Below are 18,783 nucleotides of genomic sequence, written 5' to 3'. Positions count from 1 at the left end.
ACACTAACCTTGTCACACCAAAAATCTGGATTTTTACTCCTTTCAGCTGTTTAGCTTTTACTGGGAAAGAACACAGTATGCCGCAGCGAGACAAGGTAGAAAATCAACAAATTTTGCAGAGCATTGCAAGTGAATGCTGTTAAAATCTCCTGCACCTCATAGCATTCTCCACAAGTTACTATTTACACAGAGTGTTACACTGGGCCTGAAAAACATTATTGATATAATTTGTATCCTCTAATCAAACCAAAGTGCTCAGGAAAAAAAAAAAGAAAGAAAAGAAGAAGAAACTGACAAGAGGAGAACTAATTTTAAAATACTTACAATTACATACTTAACTAAAAATAGCACTTTGTGCATTAACAAATTCTGATTATAAAGATGGATCTGACAGGCCCTGCTAGAACTGGAAACACACACATCCTCTCACACCAGTAGGAAGGGAAATTCCCCTTTGGGAAAAAAGGGAACACAATTGTTTGAAGTGCTGCCCAGAGACAAAAAAAAAATAATAAATCAACAGTAGGACTGTAACACTAACTACAGGGAGCCCAGATCCCAACAAGGTCAGAGAAAGGACATTCAGCATAAAGTGTCCTTAATCTTCACCCAGATGTCTGCCCCAGCCCATTCCTTAACCCCTCCCTCAACTTGCAGTGGATGGCAAGTCCAGATTACAGGCAGAAAGGGGAACAATAAAGCAAGTAGATTTAACATGAAACTATGTAAAGTCAATTTTAAAATGGCAGCTGCACAATGTTGCTCACAAATTTAGAATCTTAAAAAAAAAATATACCTGGGACCTACAGTGGTGGCCACAAGACACGTGGTACATTACATGGCTCTGCAATTCGTCACCCAGTATCTTCTAGCCTCACTTTCTGGATTTGAAAGCAGAAAAGCATGTTCCTTGGGGATAAAACCTGGGCCTTCCTTGCTGCTACTCCATCAGCTTGGATCCAAATTCTGCCTGAAGAAAGTGAGTGCAGCACTACCAAAGGTTTGGTGAGTAGGGACAATTCAAGATTCAAGACAGTTTAAATCATTCATTATTTAAGATAATGGAAAAGTTCTCAAGTGCCAAGCTGATGAAATATCTACCAATTAGCAGAATTAGTACTTGAAATAGAAGCAGCAGTGCAAAATGAAAGCCAGGAATGCTTCAAATAGATTTTTGGAAAGGAATTTGCCAGAGGAGAGGGTCATACACATGGAAATTTATCAAAATAACCCCAGTGTGGATACATGTACATCGGAATAAAAAAATGTTTCCTTTTTGTCCTCCCCTCCTGACTTGAACTTCCCCCCCACTCCCCCAAATGGTCTAATGCAAGTAAAATGCATGCATCCCCATTGCTTTAGTGTGTTAGGCTTCCTTCAGCAAAGGATTAAATCCAATTCCTATAGAAACAAAAAATGTGGGGTTTTTATTACTTATCAGCTCAACATGACTCACACTAGATGCTCATATCACCACAAATGACTAATATATCATTCCTCTCTCATTTATGCTACATCAGCAACAACATGCTGCACCTTGCATCAGATATTCACCAATACACATTGTCATGGAGTTCTTGGGAATAAAGCATGAGAAAAACATATAGGCCTCACTCAAACTTGCCTATTACTATGTAATAGCAATTCCTGCTGCATTTGTCAAATAAAGCAGGATTCTAGCAAGATAGCTCTGAATACCAGCCAAAAGTATGGGAAAGTTACCTTACCTTGAACAGAAAGTAAATTAAGACAAACTGGCAATGTTTGGTTTTTTTTTTCAATGGGCTTAAAGACATTAATTTTTTCACTGGTGTAATCATCAGTTTGTGGAAGAAATACTCTTTCCATTCCCATCTACTGTGTGGACATCTATGGCAACAGTCTCATGGAGCACAGTCACCCTGGACCAGATAAAGCCAGTGAAGAAACAAACATATTTCCTCTCAAATCTCCGTAAGGAATTAATTTCCAAGAAGGTTTTAAGAAACAAACAAACAAAAAACCCAACCACCAAACAAACCAGGAGTCTCCATATCTGGAAGGAACATAAGAAACAGTCTAATCACATGGCAGGTGGTCAGCAGCAGACTACAGTTAAAGATACAGCATGCAATGCTTGTTCTAAACCTACATCTGATGTAAAATTATTTATATAGGAAGTGGGAGTGAAAAGGGTACCACAAAACTGAAAATCTTTTTGGTGTTCAAGTCATGGTATCTGTGCCCTGCACTACTGCAGTGGGCAGAAAATCATAGTTTACTACGAGAAATGCAAGGCCAGATGCTCTTAACTCAACCAGTCACTGGCCCAAGTTGTTTGTCCAAACTACCTAAGATGAGAAGATCAGTGGGGCTAAAATTACAAGTTTCCCGCATAAGGAGCAATGCATGAAAAGCAGGCTGGTCACAACGGTGAGGCCACCAGCCAGACAGTGACCAGCACAGAGACTGCTGCACAGCAGCCAACTGTGCCAATACTGCTCCAATAAGCAAATGGAAGTTGTAAAAGGCTATACTTCCATAGGATGACTAATGGGAATCAGCACTGTACATGTAGACAGCCAGGGCAAGGAAAGAAATAAGCATTTAGCCACAGAAATCCTACAACAGAAGTGTTAAGGATGTACTGCAAACACACACAGACCACCACCTGCTCTCTATCTTGTCCAAACTTAGCACCAGGGGGAAGAGACCTGTACTTTTAAAAGTCTGCATTATTGAGCAAGAGGGTTACTCAAAACACCAGCTTTAAGAAAAAATATATAACTTCTGAGTTTTAAAGCTTATAGAAGTGAGGACTCAAAAACCACACCTGAAGATAGATGCTGTCTGGGGAAAATGGGAAGCTTAAACAACTCTTTGGAGGGCCCTCAGTGCAGGTTGAAAGCATGTAATGCCCCTCATGGACACCACTCAGGTTCATACTGCAGAGCAAGACTGCTCTAACACTTAGGAGCAAAGAAGTTGCATGCAGAGTCTTGACTGCAGGTCTCCACTGTCACGCAGAAGTAGAGAAGGGGTTCCCAGAGGACAACCCCATTCACCACATACAGAGAATGCTGTGATCTCTAATCTATCTTCCACTTTATCACAAGTATTCAATTGTATGTATCAGGAACAATATATACTGTGAAGAGTTGAAGAATACTTCAGCTAGAAAAGCAAATCCACGCTTTACCCTTTTCACAGAGGAAGACACCGTGTTCTCAATAAACCAAACACCACAAGCTTTCTATGGAGCTGGAAGTCTTTTAACATAACAGGTCTCCTGGTAACTACATGACCAGGAAGCTGTGCCTCAAAACCCATGTGCACATCACCTGTCGATTTCTGGAAGATTTTGACCCAAGCTGTAGCACTCCCCGAGAGCCTGTTGGAAATCAAGAATCCTGAGAAGAAAACCAGTTTTTTCTAGGTAGCTAAGAAAAACTATGTAGATGTGTTGGTAGCTGCTGCTTTCCCAGTTGCTTCTCCCCTGCCACATTGGGATTTTGAAGCAAGTATCTGCTGATTCTCAGTTCACAACATTTGGGATCACCCATTCTTATTCCGCTGGGATTTTACTGCAATGTTTTCCGTATTGACAGATGCAACAACTCAAAACACACTTGCTGTATTAGTGTGCATGTGTTTAGTGCATGTCGGTACAAGAGGCAGGCACGTGCGAAGACACAAGAGCTCACTCTTGCAGGTACATTTCAAAGATAAGTATCCTAGGACAAGAACAGCAGTTGCACTATAGCATTTTGGTCAAAAAAAACCCTAAACTTGGGTGTCATTAGGGCACAACATAGCAGAACTGCAAGAATGCAGGTTTTACTAGAGCAGTACCTAAAATAAACACAACTCCTCTGAAAACACCTCTTTTTCCAGCAGCATGCTTGTATTGTGAGCCCTCTGGAAACAGAGCCTCATTAAAATGGAAAAGGGCTAAGAGAGCAGGAGAGAACAAGCGTGCTGGTCCTGCAGTGTGCCTGTCAACCCCCCACCATGGGGACAATGAAGACTGTCCACAGTGCAAAACCAGATGATGAACTATTCCGCCTGACAGCTGTGGAGAAACGCTTGGACTTCAAATGGAAATGCAAGCAAATAAACCAAACCCTATTTTCCCATGTGGAGGACAGTTATCCTTTGGAACAGTTAGGGGAAGACAGTGCTCTAGCCCATAACTGTCTCTACTCCAGTACCAGATGGTAAAGGGCTACTGCCTGCAACAATATACAGCCTTGGGAATGGCCTATTTGACCTCCAGAACTAAAGGATGACTCTGCATACAAAGAGTGAAATTGAAGTGGGGAAAAAACAATTCCACTTAGAAGGGAACAGGGGAGTGCCTGGCCCTCAGGGACTCTAACACAAGATTCAGTTTCCATTCTGTCCAAACATGAACATCTGGAGGCTCCTCTCTGGAGGCTCCTCCTTCTCCACCCCTCTTTCCAGCTCAACCTTCAGCATCTGTCCAAGGAGGGAGACAAAGAAACTTCCATGGGGTCTGCTGGGTATCATCAGTCACTGACAATTGCTCTGTGCAATTTCAATACATGGAAGCATTCTGCACTGAACAGAACAGACTAGTCAGAGGTGTGTGTCACGCTTGAGCAAGTCCTTGGTCTTTCTAATCCACAGCATTGACCAGTTCTCCATACTTCAGAGAAAGGGGAAGAAGAAATCTTGCTGGTACAACAGTGCACTTAGCTAGTTGTGTGATGTATAAGGTGCATGTAAGGAATATTAAGATCCCACCTGGGGCTCTGTAACGATACACTGAACATAACAATCCCAGCCACAGGACAGAGCTGTGGTTTTACCCTGGAAGGGGATGGGCACCAGGGAAAATGGCTGTCTTCTGTTCAGATGGTGGGAGAGACAGTGAAATGGGAAAGCAAGAACTTACCTTCACTCCATCTGACTTCTTGTTCAGCAGGCTTTTGGCAGCTGTGGAGAGAAGCAGAAGCAGGTCAGATTTTGGTTTCAAGACTATTCTCTCCCCCCCTCCCCCGGCCCCTTCCCTCAAAACTGCACGAGACCTCAGAAGGACAACCATCCTGCTAATTCCTCTCTAACAGCAAGAGACCTGGAGAACAGGCCAAGTCACTCATCAAATCCATCCCGGTGGCAGAGGGTCACCCATCCTAGCTGTTGTTCACCTCCTTAGGCAAAAATACTCCCACTTTCACCATCTCAGGAAAACCAAGTCTGAAATGAGACTTTAGAGCTCCATTTCAATGCTCTACTCACATACTGCGACCCCATCCAGAAGTACCAGCAGTTACAGGGAAAAATGCTAAAGAAATCTGCCACATTTTTGCAACAGGATAAGGGCTTTCCTCTCAAGTGCAGCCATTCACATAACAGACTTTGCTTATAAAGGGAGCACTCATAATGCGGAGGCCTCTTAATTACTACTATTCACAGTTACTCTGGGGAAACATCTGGATGGCTGAAAGGAAGAGACTGGAAAAGTGCAAAAGGCAGCCTCTGATAACTGTTAAAAAAAAAAAGGAAAAGAGAATGAGAAAAGAGACAGGAACTAGGCTGAATTTCTTCACTGAAAGATAAAGATGCTCTGCTGTGCTCAACTTGAACCACTGGCACTAGCAATGAAAGGAAGAGCATGATAAGCACAGACAGGGAACCCACAACAAATGCCTGGCAGAAGGCACACTTAGGATTGATGAAGGAGCTGCTCCATTGATTACAGGTAACTGGTATGTTGACAATGGCTGTCAACGGTAAGACTCCATCTACAACCTCAATAGATATAAAACATAGCTTGCCTACCCATGAAGAACATATTCAGTTGTTTCAACTTCTGTAAACACACTGACATGCCTCTGCTAAGCAGCTGCTGGGAAGCATACGGGTCTGGGTATTTGACCTGGATTTTAGCTCCAGAAAAAATAAGGCCTAGAGAAAAGGCAAGTCCTAAGACAATGCTCACATGACTGTTGAAATGCTTCACTCCCAATGACATGCTGACCAACTCGCACACAGAGTGCTCGGTCTCTCTCTAGAAGCAGCAACATTAGGCAAAAATGCTTTTGCAATATCCAAGCAACTGTTCCAAGTTTTGTGTCAAAAGCATTTTCCACCTTGCTTTCCCTACCATATGACCCTACAGATATGGATAAACTAGACAGTATTAGCTGAGCTGGTGCAATGACTAAGGTGTCTCCTCACAACAACGAGGTGGCACCCCATATAAGTTTATTACAATCTCTGAATTGGTCTTCCTAATTCTACTTCCTAATGCAAGTATAAATCTAGATCAGGATTTTGTCTTCATTCCTGCTCTCAGAAACCATCCAAGAACACTGGAAGAACCTCATGCAGAGGTTTTCTGAATGTGATGTGTCAAAACACAATGCTCTAATGTGCACACATGAAGGTGGGCAAAGTCATCCAAGCAACTCATCTGTCCTGCAACAGTTTCTTTGCTGAGTGTACATATACTAAAGCATTGCAAGACTGAATCTAACAGAGAAGTTCTTGCCACCTTCAAGGCATGATGAAGACAGCTTGATTCGACATCGAAGTGGGGAGAACAACGGGGTCAAAAGGGGTCCAGCATTTATACCACACATACATCAAGGCATCTCACACAGCAACTGCTGAAAACAAGAAACTGTTACAGCCTTAGAATACTTCTGAAGGAGTAAAGGATTCTGCAACTTAACAAATATCACAAACGGGACATCCTTGAAGTGAAAAAAACCCCAAAACATCAGAGAAGGGAAACAGCATCACCTTATGTCCTGGGAATGACCCAGACACAAGCTGGGAAGCAACATTTTTTACAGTTTCTGCAGTTTCCCCAGAACCTCACATTTGTCTTTGTGGACAAAAGACAGCTAAAATCACATTCTACACCATTAAAGCAAATTCAGCTGAGAGTCCCTCTGTGCGGCCCAGCACTATGTAAAGCTGACCCAATGCTCCCCAGCATAGCCTGCCCTTCAGCCCCCTTCCCTGCTTGTACCTCTGCACAGCACACACTCTTCTCCCACAAGCCTTCCAGCATCCCAGCACTGCAGAAGGAAACTCGATCTGTGGTGTATTTAGTTCATGCATCATACTGTGGTTTGTAAGGACAACCGGAGAGCCCATGAAATGCATTCACATGCAAAGATGACTGCAGACACCTCAAACAAAAGGGAGGCATGCAGAGTTACCCAACAGGTCAGCCTGTACATGTTGTCAGACAAATTAATGGGGATGCAAGTGGAATTTCTGCAGCAAGCAACAGACAAGGCTTCCGGTAACAAGAATCACTTTACGAGTCTGGCAGCATCACCCAGCATGCAACTTCACAAAGAGACAACAGGAGGCAGAAAATCCAAGGACACATGAAGGCAGAGTCTTCACTGTTCAGGAAATGGTCTTGTACCTATGCTCTGCAGTGTTCCAAGCATGAGATACTAGTATTTATTTTCACCATCCTTGCTACTTCTTCTACACATTAAAGGGATTAAATTCAAAGGGATTAAATTCCCTCTTCTCAGTGGAATTAAGGGTTCCTCTATAATGAAACAGTACAAAGGCACATGCTGCTAACCCGGTAACTTAAAATCACAGTTCTGTTCCTGGTTTAACAAGACACCCTCCAGTTAATCTCTGAAAAGAAACACAAAAGCCCCTCCCCCCCCCCCATATACCCCTCTGTCTTCCCACATTTCTCAGTTTTGACCTCTGTAGGAAACAGCTTGGGCTCTGGACCATGATCCTGGCAGAAACACAAATCCCTAATGCTGAACTCATCAGCAATAAACACTAGACACTGGATGTACCAGAGCCAAGAGGGGGCAGTGGAAGAGGGAATTTCCAAGAGGGACTGAAATACCCATTCTAAACACAGCCGTGGATAGTTCCTCCCCACCACCAGCCCCACTCCTCTTGCAGAGAGAGCAGCCCTTCACCCAGCCTGCCCTGGTTTGCCCTGTCCCCAGCTGTCAAATCTCAGTTATGTTTCTCATCTCAGTTAAGCTTCCAGAGAGTATTTTTTAGGATGCAGGGATAACACTGAGGTTGCTTTTATTAAGCCTATGTGATGATGCTAGTCTAACAGACAAGCCAAGTTCTGGCTTCTAAACACAAGCATTTACACCACAAAGAATTTTGGACTTTGCTGAGACTTGATTATTAAAATAAAAATAGTATTATACCAACACAGAATTCCCAATGACATAGAGCTGTGACTTGTCATCCTCATATTCTAATTTCAGCAAAAGTCTGATTAACTAATTCTCAACTTGATGTCACTTCTGGGGCTCACCACAAACCAACTGAGAGTCAGTATGTAGCCACAAAGAGACACCTCTGGCTATCATTACAAATGATGCCCACAAATGCAGTGTAACTTCAAGAACATCTATTTATTAAGGACAAGATAGAGCAAAGACTGACTCTTAACACTCTGCCATGATGGCTATTTAGGCACAAGTCACTCTAGAAGCAGCTGTTTAAACACAGCAGAGTGATTTCACAGAATAGAGGGGAGTTGTTGTCTTGTGTTCTCTACCCTCATTTTGGCTTCTGTCTCAGCAGTCCCCTTTCTCTTAGATTCTCCAGTGACTTGGTATAGGAATGTGTTGCAATAGCAATTGTACAGGAATGCTATGTGCTAAGTGGGAGACTAATAGGAAGACAACCTATTTGCATGGGATAACTGCCTGGCAGAATTTACAGTGTGGACTCTCTCTTGCTGAATAGTTGGGTTTTGTTTTGTTTTTTTTTAATCCTGCTTTGCTATTAACTCCCTCTGCCCCCTAAACAACACCACTGTTCCAGAAACATACCTGAGCAGCAGATAAGCAGCAACATTTAACATTTCCCTCCCTCAATGAAAAGCCTTCCATGAGGCCTTCTATTCCTTAGCAAGACTAAAATTATTCTGTTCAAAGAACTGCTACAGGATAAACAAAGGGTCATGAAAAGCAGTCAGTCACTTCAAAACACTCTTTTTAAAACAAGCAGAGAGAAAAGGGTAAAAGCAGGTGGAAAGACAGGTAAAAACTCCAACCCATTAGGCAATGCAAGCCTTTATGTGATCTGGACCCATAGGATCTCTAGACATAGCAGACACCTACCTTCCTATCCAATTCATCTCATCAGGCACAGACAATGCCTAGCACTGTACAAATACTAATGTTTTGGGAAAACCTCAAGGTTAGATAGTGTTTGAAGATGCACACCCATCTCCCAGACATGCCCCAATGGTTTTCAGAGAAAAATTAAAAGAGGGAGCATTCATTAAAACTAAAGCCTGAAATACACAACCCAGTGGTGTCCTCTTGGCATGAGCCACATTGCTCCCAGCTCTCCCACTAGTGAGTAATAGAGAAATTGTGTGGGAGCCAGATGATTTCCTTCTGCTCTTTCACCTCGGCCAGCCTCAGAAAACCAAAACATTCTCCAGCAAGACTATGTGCAAAAAGCCAATAACCGTGAGCCAGCCTGATAGTTTGCGACATTTCAATTAATATTTTCAAACATCTTCCTGACAACGCAGAAATTTCACATCCTGAAAGACACTCTCTTCGCAGGTATGCATATGTACACACACAAACAGGAGCAGAACCTTAAAGGATCGAAACAGCCTGAACACCCATTCTATACTTTTGAGCCTGAATGTCCCAGTCTGTCCCAAATTCAAGAGCTGATAAAAATAGGTGAGCACCTCTCTTGCAATATTACAAAAACTCCACTTCCTGACAAACCAAGAAATGAAGGGGTGAAGGGCAAACACCACAAGAAAAGGCATTCACAGAGTTCTCCTGAACTTTAGGGAGAAAGATAAAAGTAAAGGGAATTATTATAATAATTTAAATCCACTTTTGATGATAAATTAGACTCTCAGGCCATAGTGCTAAACATTTAAATGCAGCAATGAAATCCATGTGGTTCCCGGAAGCTGCAAAATGGAAGTTTATTTACTGATGTACACTACTTCAGCAGGTCCACACTGTAGTAGTTGAGCATCATTCTCTGAAACCCCTGACTGTTTCTTAAGCAACTTAGTAGATACAGACAAATCACTTTAAAATAATTTGATTTTTCATTAAATGTGACCTCATCTTCTGCTTGGGAAATGTGGTTCCAAGTGATCTCCTACTCATTTATTCAAAGGTCTCTGGAAACATCTTGATAAATTTTTCCCTTCATATTTTCATCCTTTGAATTCATACCAGGAGGTTAGTGTTCACATGAGTCAGTTGATACAAAGGTCCTCAGTGGATATCTACATAACTAACACAACACAGCAGAAACTTCAAATATATTACTCGCACAGTTTTAACTGTACTTTGGTTAAAGGAAAGAACCCAAACTCCAATCTGAGTATAAATTTATATATGTATACACACACAAAACAGCAAAAATTCAGTTTCACAAACATTTCTGGAAGGCAGGTATAATAGGACAGTGAAATATTTCAGTACCACTTCAGTATTTGTATTATTTCCTTCTTCTTGCTCTTCAGTCAGCTGAAAAATGTCTCTGTACAGGTTACAGCAAACATTCACAAGCATATTCAGCCCTTCTTTACTTAGTTAGAAAACAGTCTACTCCCTGGATCTGCCTCCAGCCTCTCTCAACCTCACCTATCTAGTTAAAAACCCCAAACTGCACATCAGAGAGTTAATAAGGATCTATAGAAACATGCAAAGAATTCCAGCTATTGTCACAAGCTGCCGTAATAGCTCCCTCACAAAACTGACTTGAGCAAGCAGTGACAATTGCCAAGAAGAAAGCTCCGCATCAGTTAACGATAGAGGTTTCAGGTGCAAGGCTTAATTACCTGCAACATCTGCCTTGGGATCTATTTTGAACACAGGGTAACACACAGGACTTGTGCTGAACCACTTGAGAGAAATGAATTTCATAGAGTGTGAAAGCTTGTTGAACAACTCCTCCCCAAATTAACACTTGCAATCCAGTTAGGAAAACAGTGCTAAGAATTCCATGTAGTCCACTTGTAAGTCTTGCATAAAAATTAACTTAAGGAGAAAAGCCACTTCTCAGCACTTTGTGAAGATGGCTGTTTCTAGGATGAAAATCAATTTTGTCCATCCTTTCACTCAGTTTACAGCAGGCTTACTTACAGAGCTTTATCTACATAAATGAGTCCAGGCACTCTTAAATACAGCAACTATTAGGAATCTCTGAAAGCCTTGCCAACTTTCTCTTAGTAATAAATTTACATTTACTTCCCAGAAGGTGATTTAGGAGTTTCTTGCATATGATCTAATCAATTGATTTACCTGACTATACTTCTGTATTCCATAAGTGAACGCAGATGAAAATCAGCATTTGCCTGGATCATCTGAACATCAAAAGCCTCAAGCGAGCACTCAAATCATCCTGTGTATACCCTGGTGCAACTCTGAATATCCCACAGCAAAGTTTATATTGCAACATTCTCTCTTGCAGCTGAGTGAATACCTACCAGAGTGTGGACAGAAACTGCAAACCCCTTATTGTAACTAGGTCTCAGTTTCCTGAGCTACACTGAAGGAAGTGCGACTGTATCTGCTTTTAACAAATAGCCTACAGCTGACCCGAGACACAATCTTTTAAGAACCACCACGAACAGCTAATATTAAATTGTTGAATATACTGTAACTGGAGAAAGGAGCCAGATCACATTCCTTCATCTTTAGGAACTGATCTGGGGCAAAAGGCACATAGCAAGCAACAGATTACTCACAAAAGAACAGAAACTTTTTTTTTTCTTTGTAAAAAGTAAGGTTTTTTTGATGGGAAAAAGAGAAGGAGTACTGCTACAGACTCTAAGCATACCATTTGTCACAAGCTAAAACCACACTCTCAAATGAAGGAACTCCATATTACAAAATGTGTGACAGGAGATAGCAATAAATACAGGATTAAAGAAGTCTTCTCCTATTTCCTGCAGATAGTACTATCGCGCCTAATCAACTGATACCAGGGTCACACGAGCCTTCATTTTCTTCCTGGTTCAAAACGTCTGTGAAGAAGCTTTTAGAAGATCTCATCCCCAAACAGGAAGAAGCTGCTTTCTTCATAAATCTAGTTCCCTGTCTGCTGGGAATGGGGCTTTTAGAGGCCCACAAAACAGTGTCACCCCATTAGAGAAAATAAAAACTTCTTAAAGTCTTTAGGGAAAGAAGCAAGTACTATTTCAGAACTTTTCAAGTACAGTTAGATGACCTATCATGATAGGAAAAGTCTGAGCTCTACCCAAAGTTCCCACATGGACTTTGTAATTCTTTACTTTCAGTTAGCACGCACTTATTCTTCAATTCCAGCAGATTTATGTATTTCAATTGCAGCAATTAAAAAACCTAAGTTAACTGAAAAATAATAATAATTTAAAAAAGTCAAGCTCATATTACACACAGTCCTGCAAAGAAAACAAGAGTAGCTGATCTCGCCACTTTCTAAACACATCAAAATATTAGGAATTGCTACTATCCGCTGAGGCTATAAATGCTTTGCACCTAAATTCACAACATTTGTTTCTGGACATTTTTTTAGCATGTCTCATTACCTGGGATTGCAGCTTATATTCAAAGTAGAACTCAGTGATACTGAGAACCCTGCACTCATTATGGGTCACCTAGGATTTCCTTTTCTTCAGCTGTTAACTGAAGCAGATCCAGCAGCTTCAGCCCTTGAGACAGAAGAATGAACAGAACAAGCCTTTTCCTCCTTGATACTAGCTCAGGGAATAAGTGGATGTATAGGTCACACACATCATTAAAGGAGAAATCCTTCTCTCAGGCATTTCATGTACTCAGAATCTGGGCCACAGGAGATTTTCTTACCCAAGCATTTCTGCAGCTTCATTAGAAGTGACAACATTTGCAGACTAAAAATGACTCTAAAACTGCTGTTTAAAAAAAACCACAACAAACCCTGACTATTTCAGAATCATCAATTAGGTGAAATAAAAACTAGCTGTGTGAACAGATCAAAAACTGTTCACACTAGCAGAAAGCCCAAGAAAATGTTAAGTTTCATACAGTCCTGCAGAAGCCATATGTCCTGGTTTCAGCTGGGATAGAGCTAACTGTCTTCCTAGTAGCTGGTACAGTGCTATGTTTTGAGTTCAGCATGCGAAGAATGTTGATAACACTGATGTTTTCAGTTGTTGCTCAGTAGTGTTTAGACTAAAGTCAAGGATTTTTCAGCTTCTCATGCCCAGCCAGGGCACAAGGAGTTGGCACAGGACACAACCAAGGCACCTGACCCAAACCGGCCAACGGTGTATTCCATACCATGGGACTGTCCCATCTAGTTTAGGAACTGGGAAGTGGGGGGGGAAGGGAATTGCCGCTCAGGGTCTGGCTGGGTGTCGGTCGGCGGGTGGTGAGCAATTGCCCTGCGCATCATTTGTACATTCCAATCCTTTTATTACTACTGTTGTCATTTTATTAGTGTTATCATTATTAGTTTCTTCTCTTCTGTTCTATTAAACCGTTCTTATCTCAACCCAGGAGTTTTACTTTTTTTCCCCAATTTCCTCCCCCATCCCACTGGATGGATTGGGGGGGGGGGGGGGGGGGGAGTGAGTGAGCGGCTGTGTGATGCTTAGTTGCTGGCTGGGGTTAAACCACAACACCATGTTGTTGTGCCATACCTCCTCAAACAGTTATTTCAGAACCATTCTCAGAAAACAATGTATAATTTTTAAGTCCTGTAATAGCACAATCCTGGGACAGGTCAATGGAGAAAATTATTCTGTCCATTTAAGGCCAAACTATCAGAAATGCAGTAAAGAGAAATTGCTGTAGTCACAAGTAGTCCCGACATATTGGCACAGGTTCACCTGAAAGCAAGAACCAAGGAAAAACCATTCTGAAGTTGCTGAGGGTTGTCCCTTACTTGTAGCTTGATTTCACATCCTTTACTTTTTTTTCAAATCACCATACACCATTTAAAAATGCTGCCTTGATTTCACAAAAGAATGTATGCATGAATGTGCGCTTTGAATGCTGGGATGGGGTTTTCATGCCAATTAAAAGTTTATTGTAACATAACCCAGAATACAAGTATTAGTATTCACCATTAGTACGTGGCCAGATGACATTAATACACTTCCATTTCATTCATCATCACTTATAATCCATATAGCAGACTTTCACTTGAAAGTAACTGTAGGCAGATGCAATAAAAATTTGACTCATGCATTCAATGATTACCCTTTTTAAAAGAGGGAAAAAAATGGCAAAGACGGCAAAGAAAGCAAACAATCCCACAAACCAAAAGCACTTGCAAATGGAGGTTTTCCACCCAAACGGAACTGAACACAGATAAGACTGCGTCACCTAGATGTGCTGAGCCAAGACAATCATCTTCCAAAAAGCACTGATTTGCAATGTTGAGATTTGCATTTTCAGTAAGTGCACTATGTAATGCAGTTGGGTGGGAGCCAGGCTACCAGTTATTCAGCTTAAAAGGATGAAAACCACTTCTGAGACTCCAAGAAGGAAAACTGTAATAGCTAGGTGCTTCAGACCCATTTTTGATGAGTCAAAGTAAAACAATACCCAAATAGCTGTTGTCTCTATTCTCACCAATATTATTACTTGCCCTGTGTCCCTCCCTCAGGTCTAAAGGAATCACTGCTACCTAATAAGAGTTTTTGACTCCTGTTTCAGACATGAAAGCTAACAAATGCCAGGTAGAATTTCCCCAAAATAATCTGATAACAAAGTATATTGAGAGGATTGTGGCAGCTGACTTTATTTCTGTTTAGTACCAGACTACAGTGCCACGTGCTCCTCTCCAAACAAATCACTTCCTATTTCATACTGGTCGCCAGCCAAGGCAAAGCGACCACCACTGCACCATGATGAATTGTGAGCATGTTTTCTCCCTTCCTACTCAACCTCCAAATAGTTAAAATATCCCAACCACTCACACAAAACAAAACCAAGGAAGGTATGGGAACAATGAGAACTTACCTGAAAAATTCCGAGACACAAGCATTGTTGTGAGGATTGCACCCTGTGGGGAAGAGAAAGCAGGGATAACAGACAGTGTCACTCACTTCAGAAAGGGGCTGGGCTGACCCATGGAGAACACAGTGCGTCAGGTGCCAAAGCAGAGGTATCCCAATGCTACCCTAGAAAGTCCTAGTTATATCCAGGATTCCCACATGTGGCTGTCAGACCTGATATGGGACTGCTCGGAGTCGTGCCCTTCTAGAGAGGCAGCTAGAGGCCAGGCAGGATAGCCTAGGAAATCTAAAATGGCACTAAGTTATGCTTAGACACAGTTGCTTCCTAGCTTTCAAACAGCAGATAGCTGCTTCATGCACAAGCCAGAGGCTTTGCCCTAGCTACAGACAACTGATACACTATTAACTGGGAGGCAGACAGTGATCAGAACTAAGAGCCCCAGGATTTAAGTAGTTGCTCTATTTCAACTCTATTGCAGAACATAGAAGGGATGATTATGTAGCAGAAGAGGCATGGGAAACTTACAGCTTTGGAGAAAGAAACTACCTAGCTCCTCAATACACTACTTCAGTACCCTGTACTGGAGGCCCACATAAAGTACTTCACTAATGTTAGTGAGCTAATCATAAAAAAAATACTGTTGCTAGGAAGGTATTAACCTCAAATTCAGAGGATGAAAAACAAACTTAAGACAAACTAGAACATACCTTTAGCTTCCTTCTAGCATTGAACTTTCTCAAGCATTCCACAGTCTCCTGCCTGTGCATCATCGAAGCAACAGTGGATCGTTGCTGAAAAACAGGAACAGCAAAAGATCAAGAACATACCCTAACTAATTCAGTCTGGGGAGTTTGCTCCACTTGCACACAACCATGACATGAAAGCTGACATGGCCAAGTCTCTCACCACTGCATGGCTGCAAAACACTGTAATGAGTTCATAACTAAAGAACACATATTAAGTGAAGGTTGGCTATTACAGGACTGTGCCCAAGAAACTATGACTGAGGTACAGGTGAGAATCAATGCTCCCTGTCTTGCAGGCACACAAATGGACAAAGACAGTAAGAAGACAAAGTCAAACGAACAAGCATACCCACAGGGGACTGAATTAAAGGCACTACAGAAAATATCTACATTGTATTAGTTATGTCTCTAAGGGGAAATTCCAAGCAGTAAGTGAATACTAGTGAGCTGTAGCCTTCCTGGACATGGCAACCCCCTGAATGTAAGTGTTTGACTAGCAGAGGCCTCAGCATCTTTGCATCAGTTTTGCAGAAACAGATTTTCAGTGTGTAAGAGGAAAGATCATATAGCTCTACCATACCAATGCAAAAACCTGAGCATAACCTCTAGCCAGTGATGCATGCCTGTCACCCACAGTAGACTGGGATCCCATCAGCGGCAAAATGAGAACTTCCCAGAAGTGTTGCCAGTCATTAAGCATATGAGGAAACCAGAAACTGATGCTGCCAGGCATTTAGAGCGCATAAGGAAACCAGAGACTAATGCCAAAGTAGCTGTTGCTCTTGCCTAGAGCCACAAGCCTGAATTCCCTTTACAAGGACAGCATGTGAATTACTAACTTGGCAGATCAGTATGTGCAAACCCGCCATTACCCTTCTTCCACTTGGAAAAAAAATCTGCAATACCCAAAAGAACTGTAAATCATGTTCATACTCAGCTAGTTTCATGTGAAGTCTCTGCTTTGATCCTGTCATCAAAGCTAGTGACCTGCTGCAGTACACACGGCAGTGTGTAGGGAGAATATAGCTAAAATGTTCTCTAACAACTTTGGCAGTCACTGTTCATCCAGCCTCCTTAGGAGTGACAGTGATGTCCAGTTGTTCAATGTGGGCTTACAAGAGTCAGGACACGTACTTCAGAAGTTCAGTGATGTTAAGAAACTCAGTGTCTCAGATAAACTTTTAAGATTTCCTACCACATTTACTTCAGAGGAGCAACACCTCTCCAGAAAGAAAACATATGTTGCACACATAGAGACTGCAGAGCAAATGGAAACAACAGACTCAACAGGGGGCAGTTTGGGTGAGAGGCTGAAATGGCTGTGAAGTGAAATTGAACTCCCCATAACTCAGAGAAGGAAAACCTCTCTTGAACCATTCTACATTATGTTGCCACAGGGAGCGAGCTATTGTAATACATACAGCTTTGGTTACAGGCATTTGGACAAAAGTTAAATACACAGGAACTGCTGTTGATTACAAGTATGCAAGGAGAAAAAAAAGAGATGCAAAGTCTCAGCTAGTGTGAAGTTTTGACTTCCAAGGAACTCGCATCACTTCACAGCAGACACTACACTCCTGTTACACAGATGTTCACATAAGTTTAAATTGCTAATTTGTTGTTTTGTGGCGCAAGGAAAAAAACACCACAGCTTCTCAAGAACAAAGGAGCAAAGGAAAACACTAGACACATACTAGAAGGCAGAAGCATGCTATGGTATTAGCACCACCATTAGGTGGAACTATTCCATCTTGCAGAGATAAAAGTGCACCATTGCTGCCCTCCCCTACGTCCACTCCCAGCTGCATTCTGGGATTTCCTTGCCAACTTTGCAGAAGATGAAAAATGCTTATATGTGGGGTCTGGTAAGGCAGAGACTACATACACAGAACAGCAAAAGATTTTTCACTGATTTCAAGTTTACAGCCAGTTAAGCTGCAGCACTGCAGAAATGTTCCAACATTGCAAAGATGCAATGCAATAAACTGAAGTAGAGATGAAGAACAAAACAATCCTAAAATATTTTGTCTGATGCCAAACTCCATCTGACATTTTAGGATGATATGGATTGGAAGAGGAGATGTGGGGAAAACCAGAAACTGGACATTCACAAAACTTCTAAAAGAATAAGGGATTATTTTTTTTTTCCTACAGTGGCAATAAAAGCACAACAGCATGACAAAGTTGAATTGTTGAAAGCCAGCCTCCAAAAAAAAAAATAATCACAATTTGAAATATTTAAAATATTCTGAGTTCCCTGCAGCTAAGTCTTCTTGATGTGTCAGTTCAGGGTAAACCACAAATCAATCTGTAATAGAGGAAAACACTTACGCAGACCCATGGATGTTTGAGAGCCTGGTCAGCTGTGATGCGCTTTGCTGGGTTTATCGTCAGCATCTGGTTGATCAAATTCTTTGCTTCTGGAGTCACAGTGTCCCACTCAGGTGATGGGAACTGAAAGAGGAAGAAGGAACGGATGATAAACTGAAAATGCCTTCTACTAGCGAAAGACATTCTCCCTCCTACAAAGCTGAATTCCAGCTTTTGCCCTTTTGATACAAGGGCCAACATATTCGCAAAATCCTCAATTTTTGTGAAAACCCACGCTGAAGTAAAATCCTACAGAATCCAGCAAATGAATGGTACCAGACAGCAGGACACATCTGTACCATTCATCAGACACAGGCAGGAAGATTAACAGTTTAAAAGCCTTTTAGGAATCACTCAGACCTTTGAATTTCTTTCACACTCAGTAGTCAAAAAAGTAAAGTCACAGAACTTTTTAACTGAGTTCTGACATGAAAAACACAAACACTACCTTTTTTACCCCACCTTGCTCTTTCTCCAGCATGCTAAGAAGCTATAACAGCATATGCAAAATCACAAACACTTAACTACAGCAAAACCTCATGAAAGCGAAAACCGCTAACAGAGAACATCCCATCATGTATACCTTCCCCACCCTAAAGCACAATATACTGGAACAATACCAGTCACTTAGGTGTAGCAACCCACCAGCAAGTTGTTAGCAAGCATCTACCATACCACAAATCATTACATGGGGAGCAAGAGAGATGTAATAGTGGATGGGG

At 41.8% G+C, this 18,783-nt stretch overlaps 1 protein-coding gene across 12 annotated transcripts in view; it reads right to left on the bottom strand.

Annotated features, from left to right (window-relative positions):
- CAMK2G (calcium/calmodulin dependent protein kinase II gamma) overlaps positions 1-18,783 on the bottom strand; it is a 120,070-nt gene that overhangs the window by 22,537 nt on the left and 78,750 nt on the right. For all 12 annotated transcript variants that reach the window (XR_007507155.1, XM_049809500.1, XM_049809499.1 and 9 more), the window contains exons 10-13: positions 18,023-18,145; positions 15,653-15,736; positions 14,949-14,991; positions 4,898-4,938 (exon numbers count right to left, since the gene is read on the bottom strand). Coding sequence is in view for 11 of the 12 variants with exons in the window: in XM_049809500.1 (XP_049665457.1) it covers positions 4,898-4,938; positions 14,949-14,991; positions 15,653-15,736; positions 18,023-18,145 (291 nt within the window). In the remaining variant the exon portion in view is untranslated. The remainder of the gene's footprint in view (positions 1-4,897; positions 4,939-14,948; positions 14,992-15,652; positions 15,737-18,022; positions 18,146-18,783) is intronic.

Source organism: Accipiter gentilis, chromosome 9, assembly GCF_929443795.1.
Source record: "Accipiter gentilis chromosome 9, bAccGen1.1, whole genome shotgun sequence".
NCBI lineage: Eukaryota > Metazoa > Chordata > Aves > Accipitriformes > Accipitridae > Astur > Astur gentilis.
Note: the sequence above shows the minus strand (reverse complement) of the source record. Positions and strands in the feature narration are given on the sequence as shown.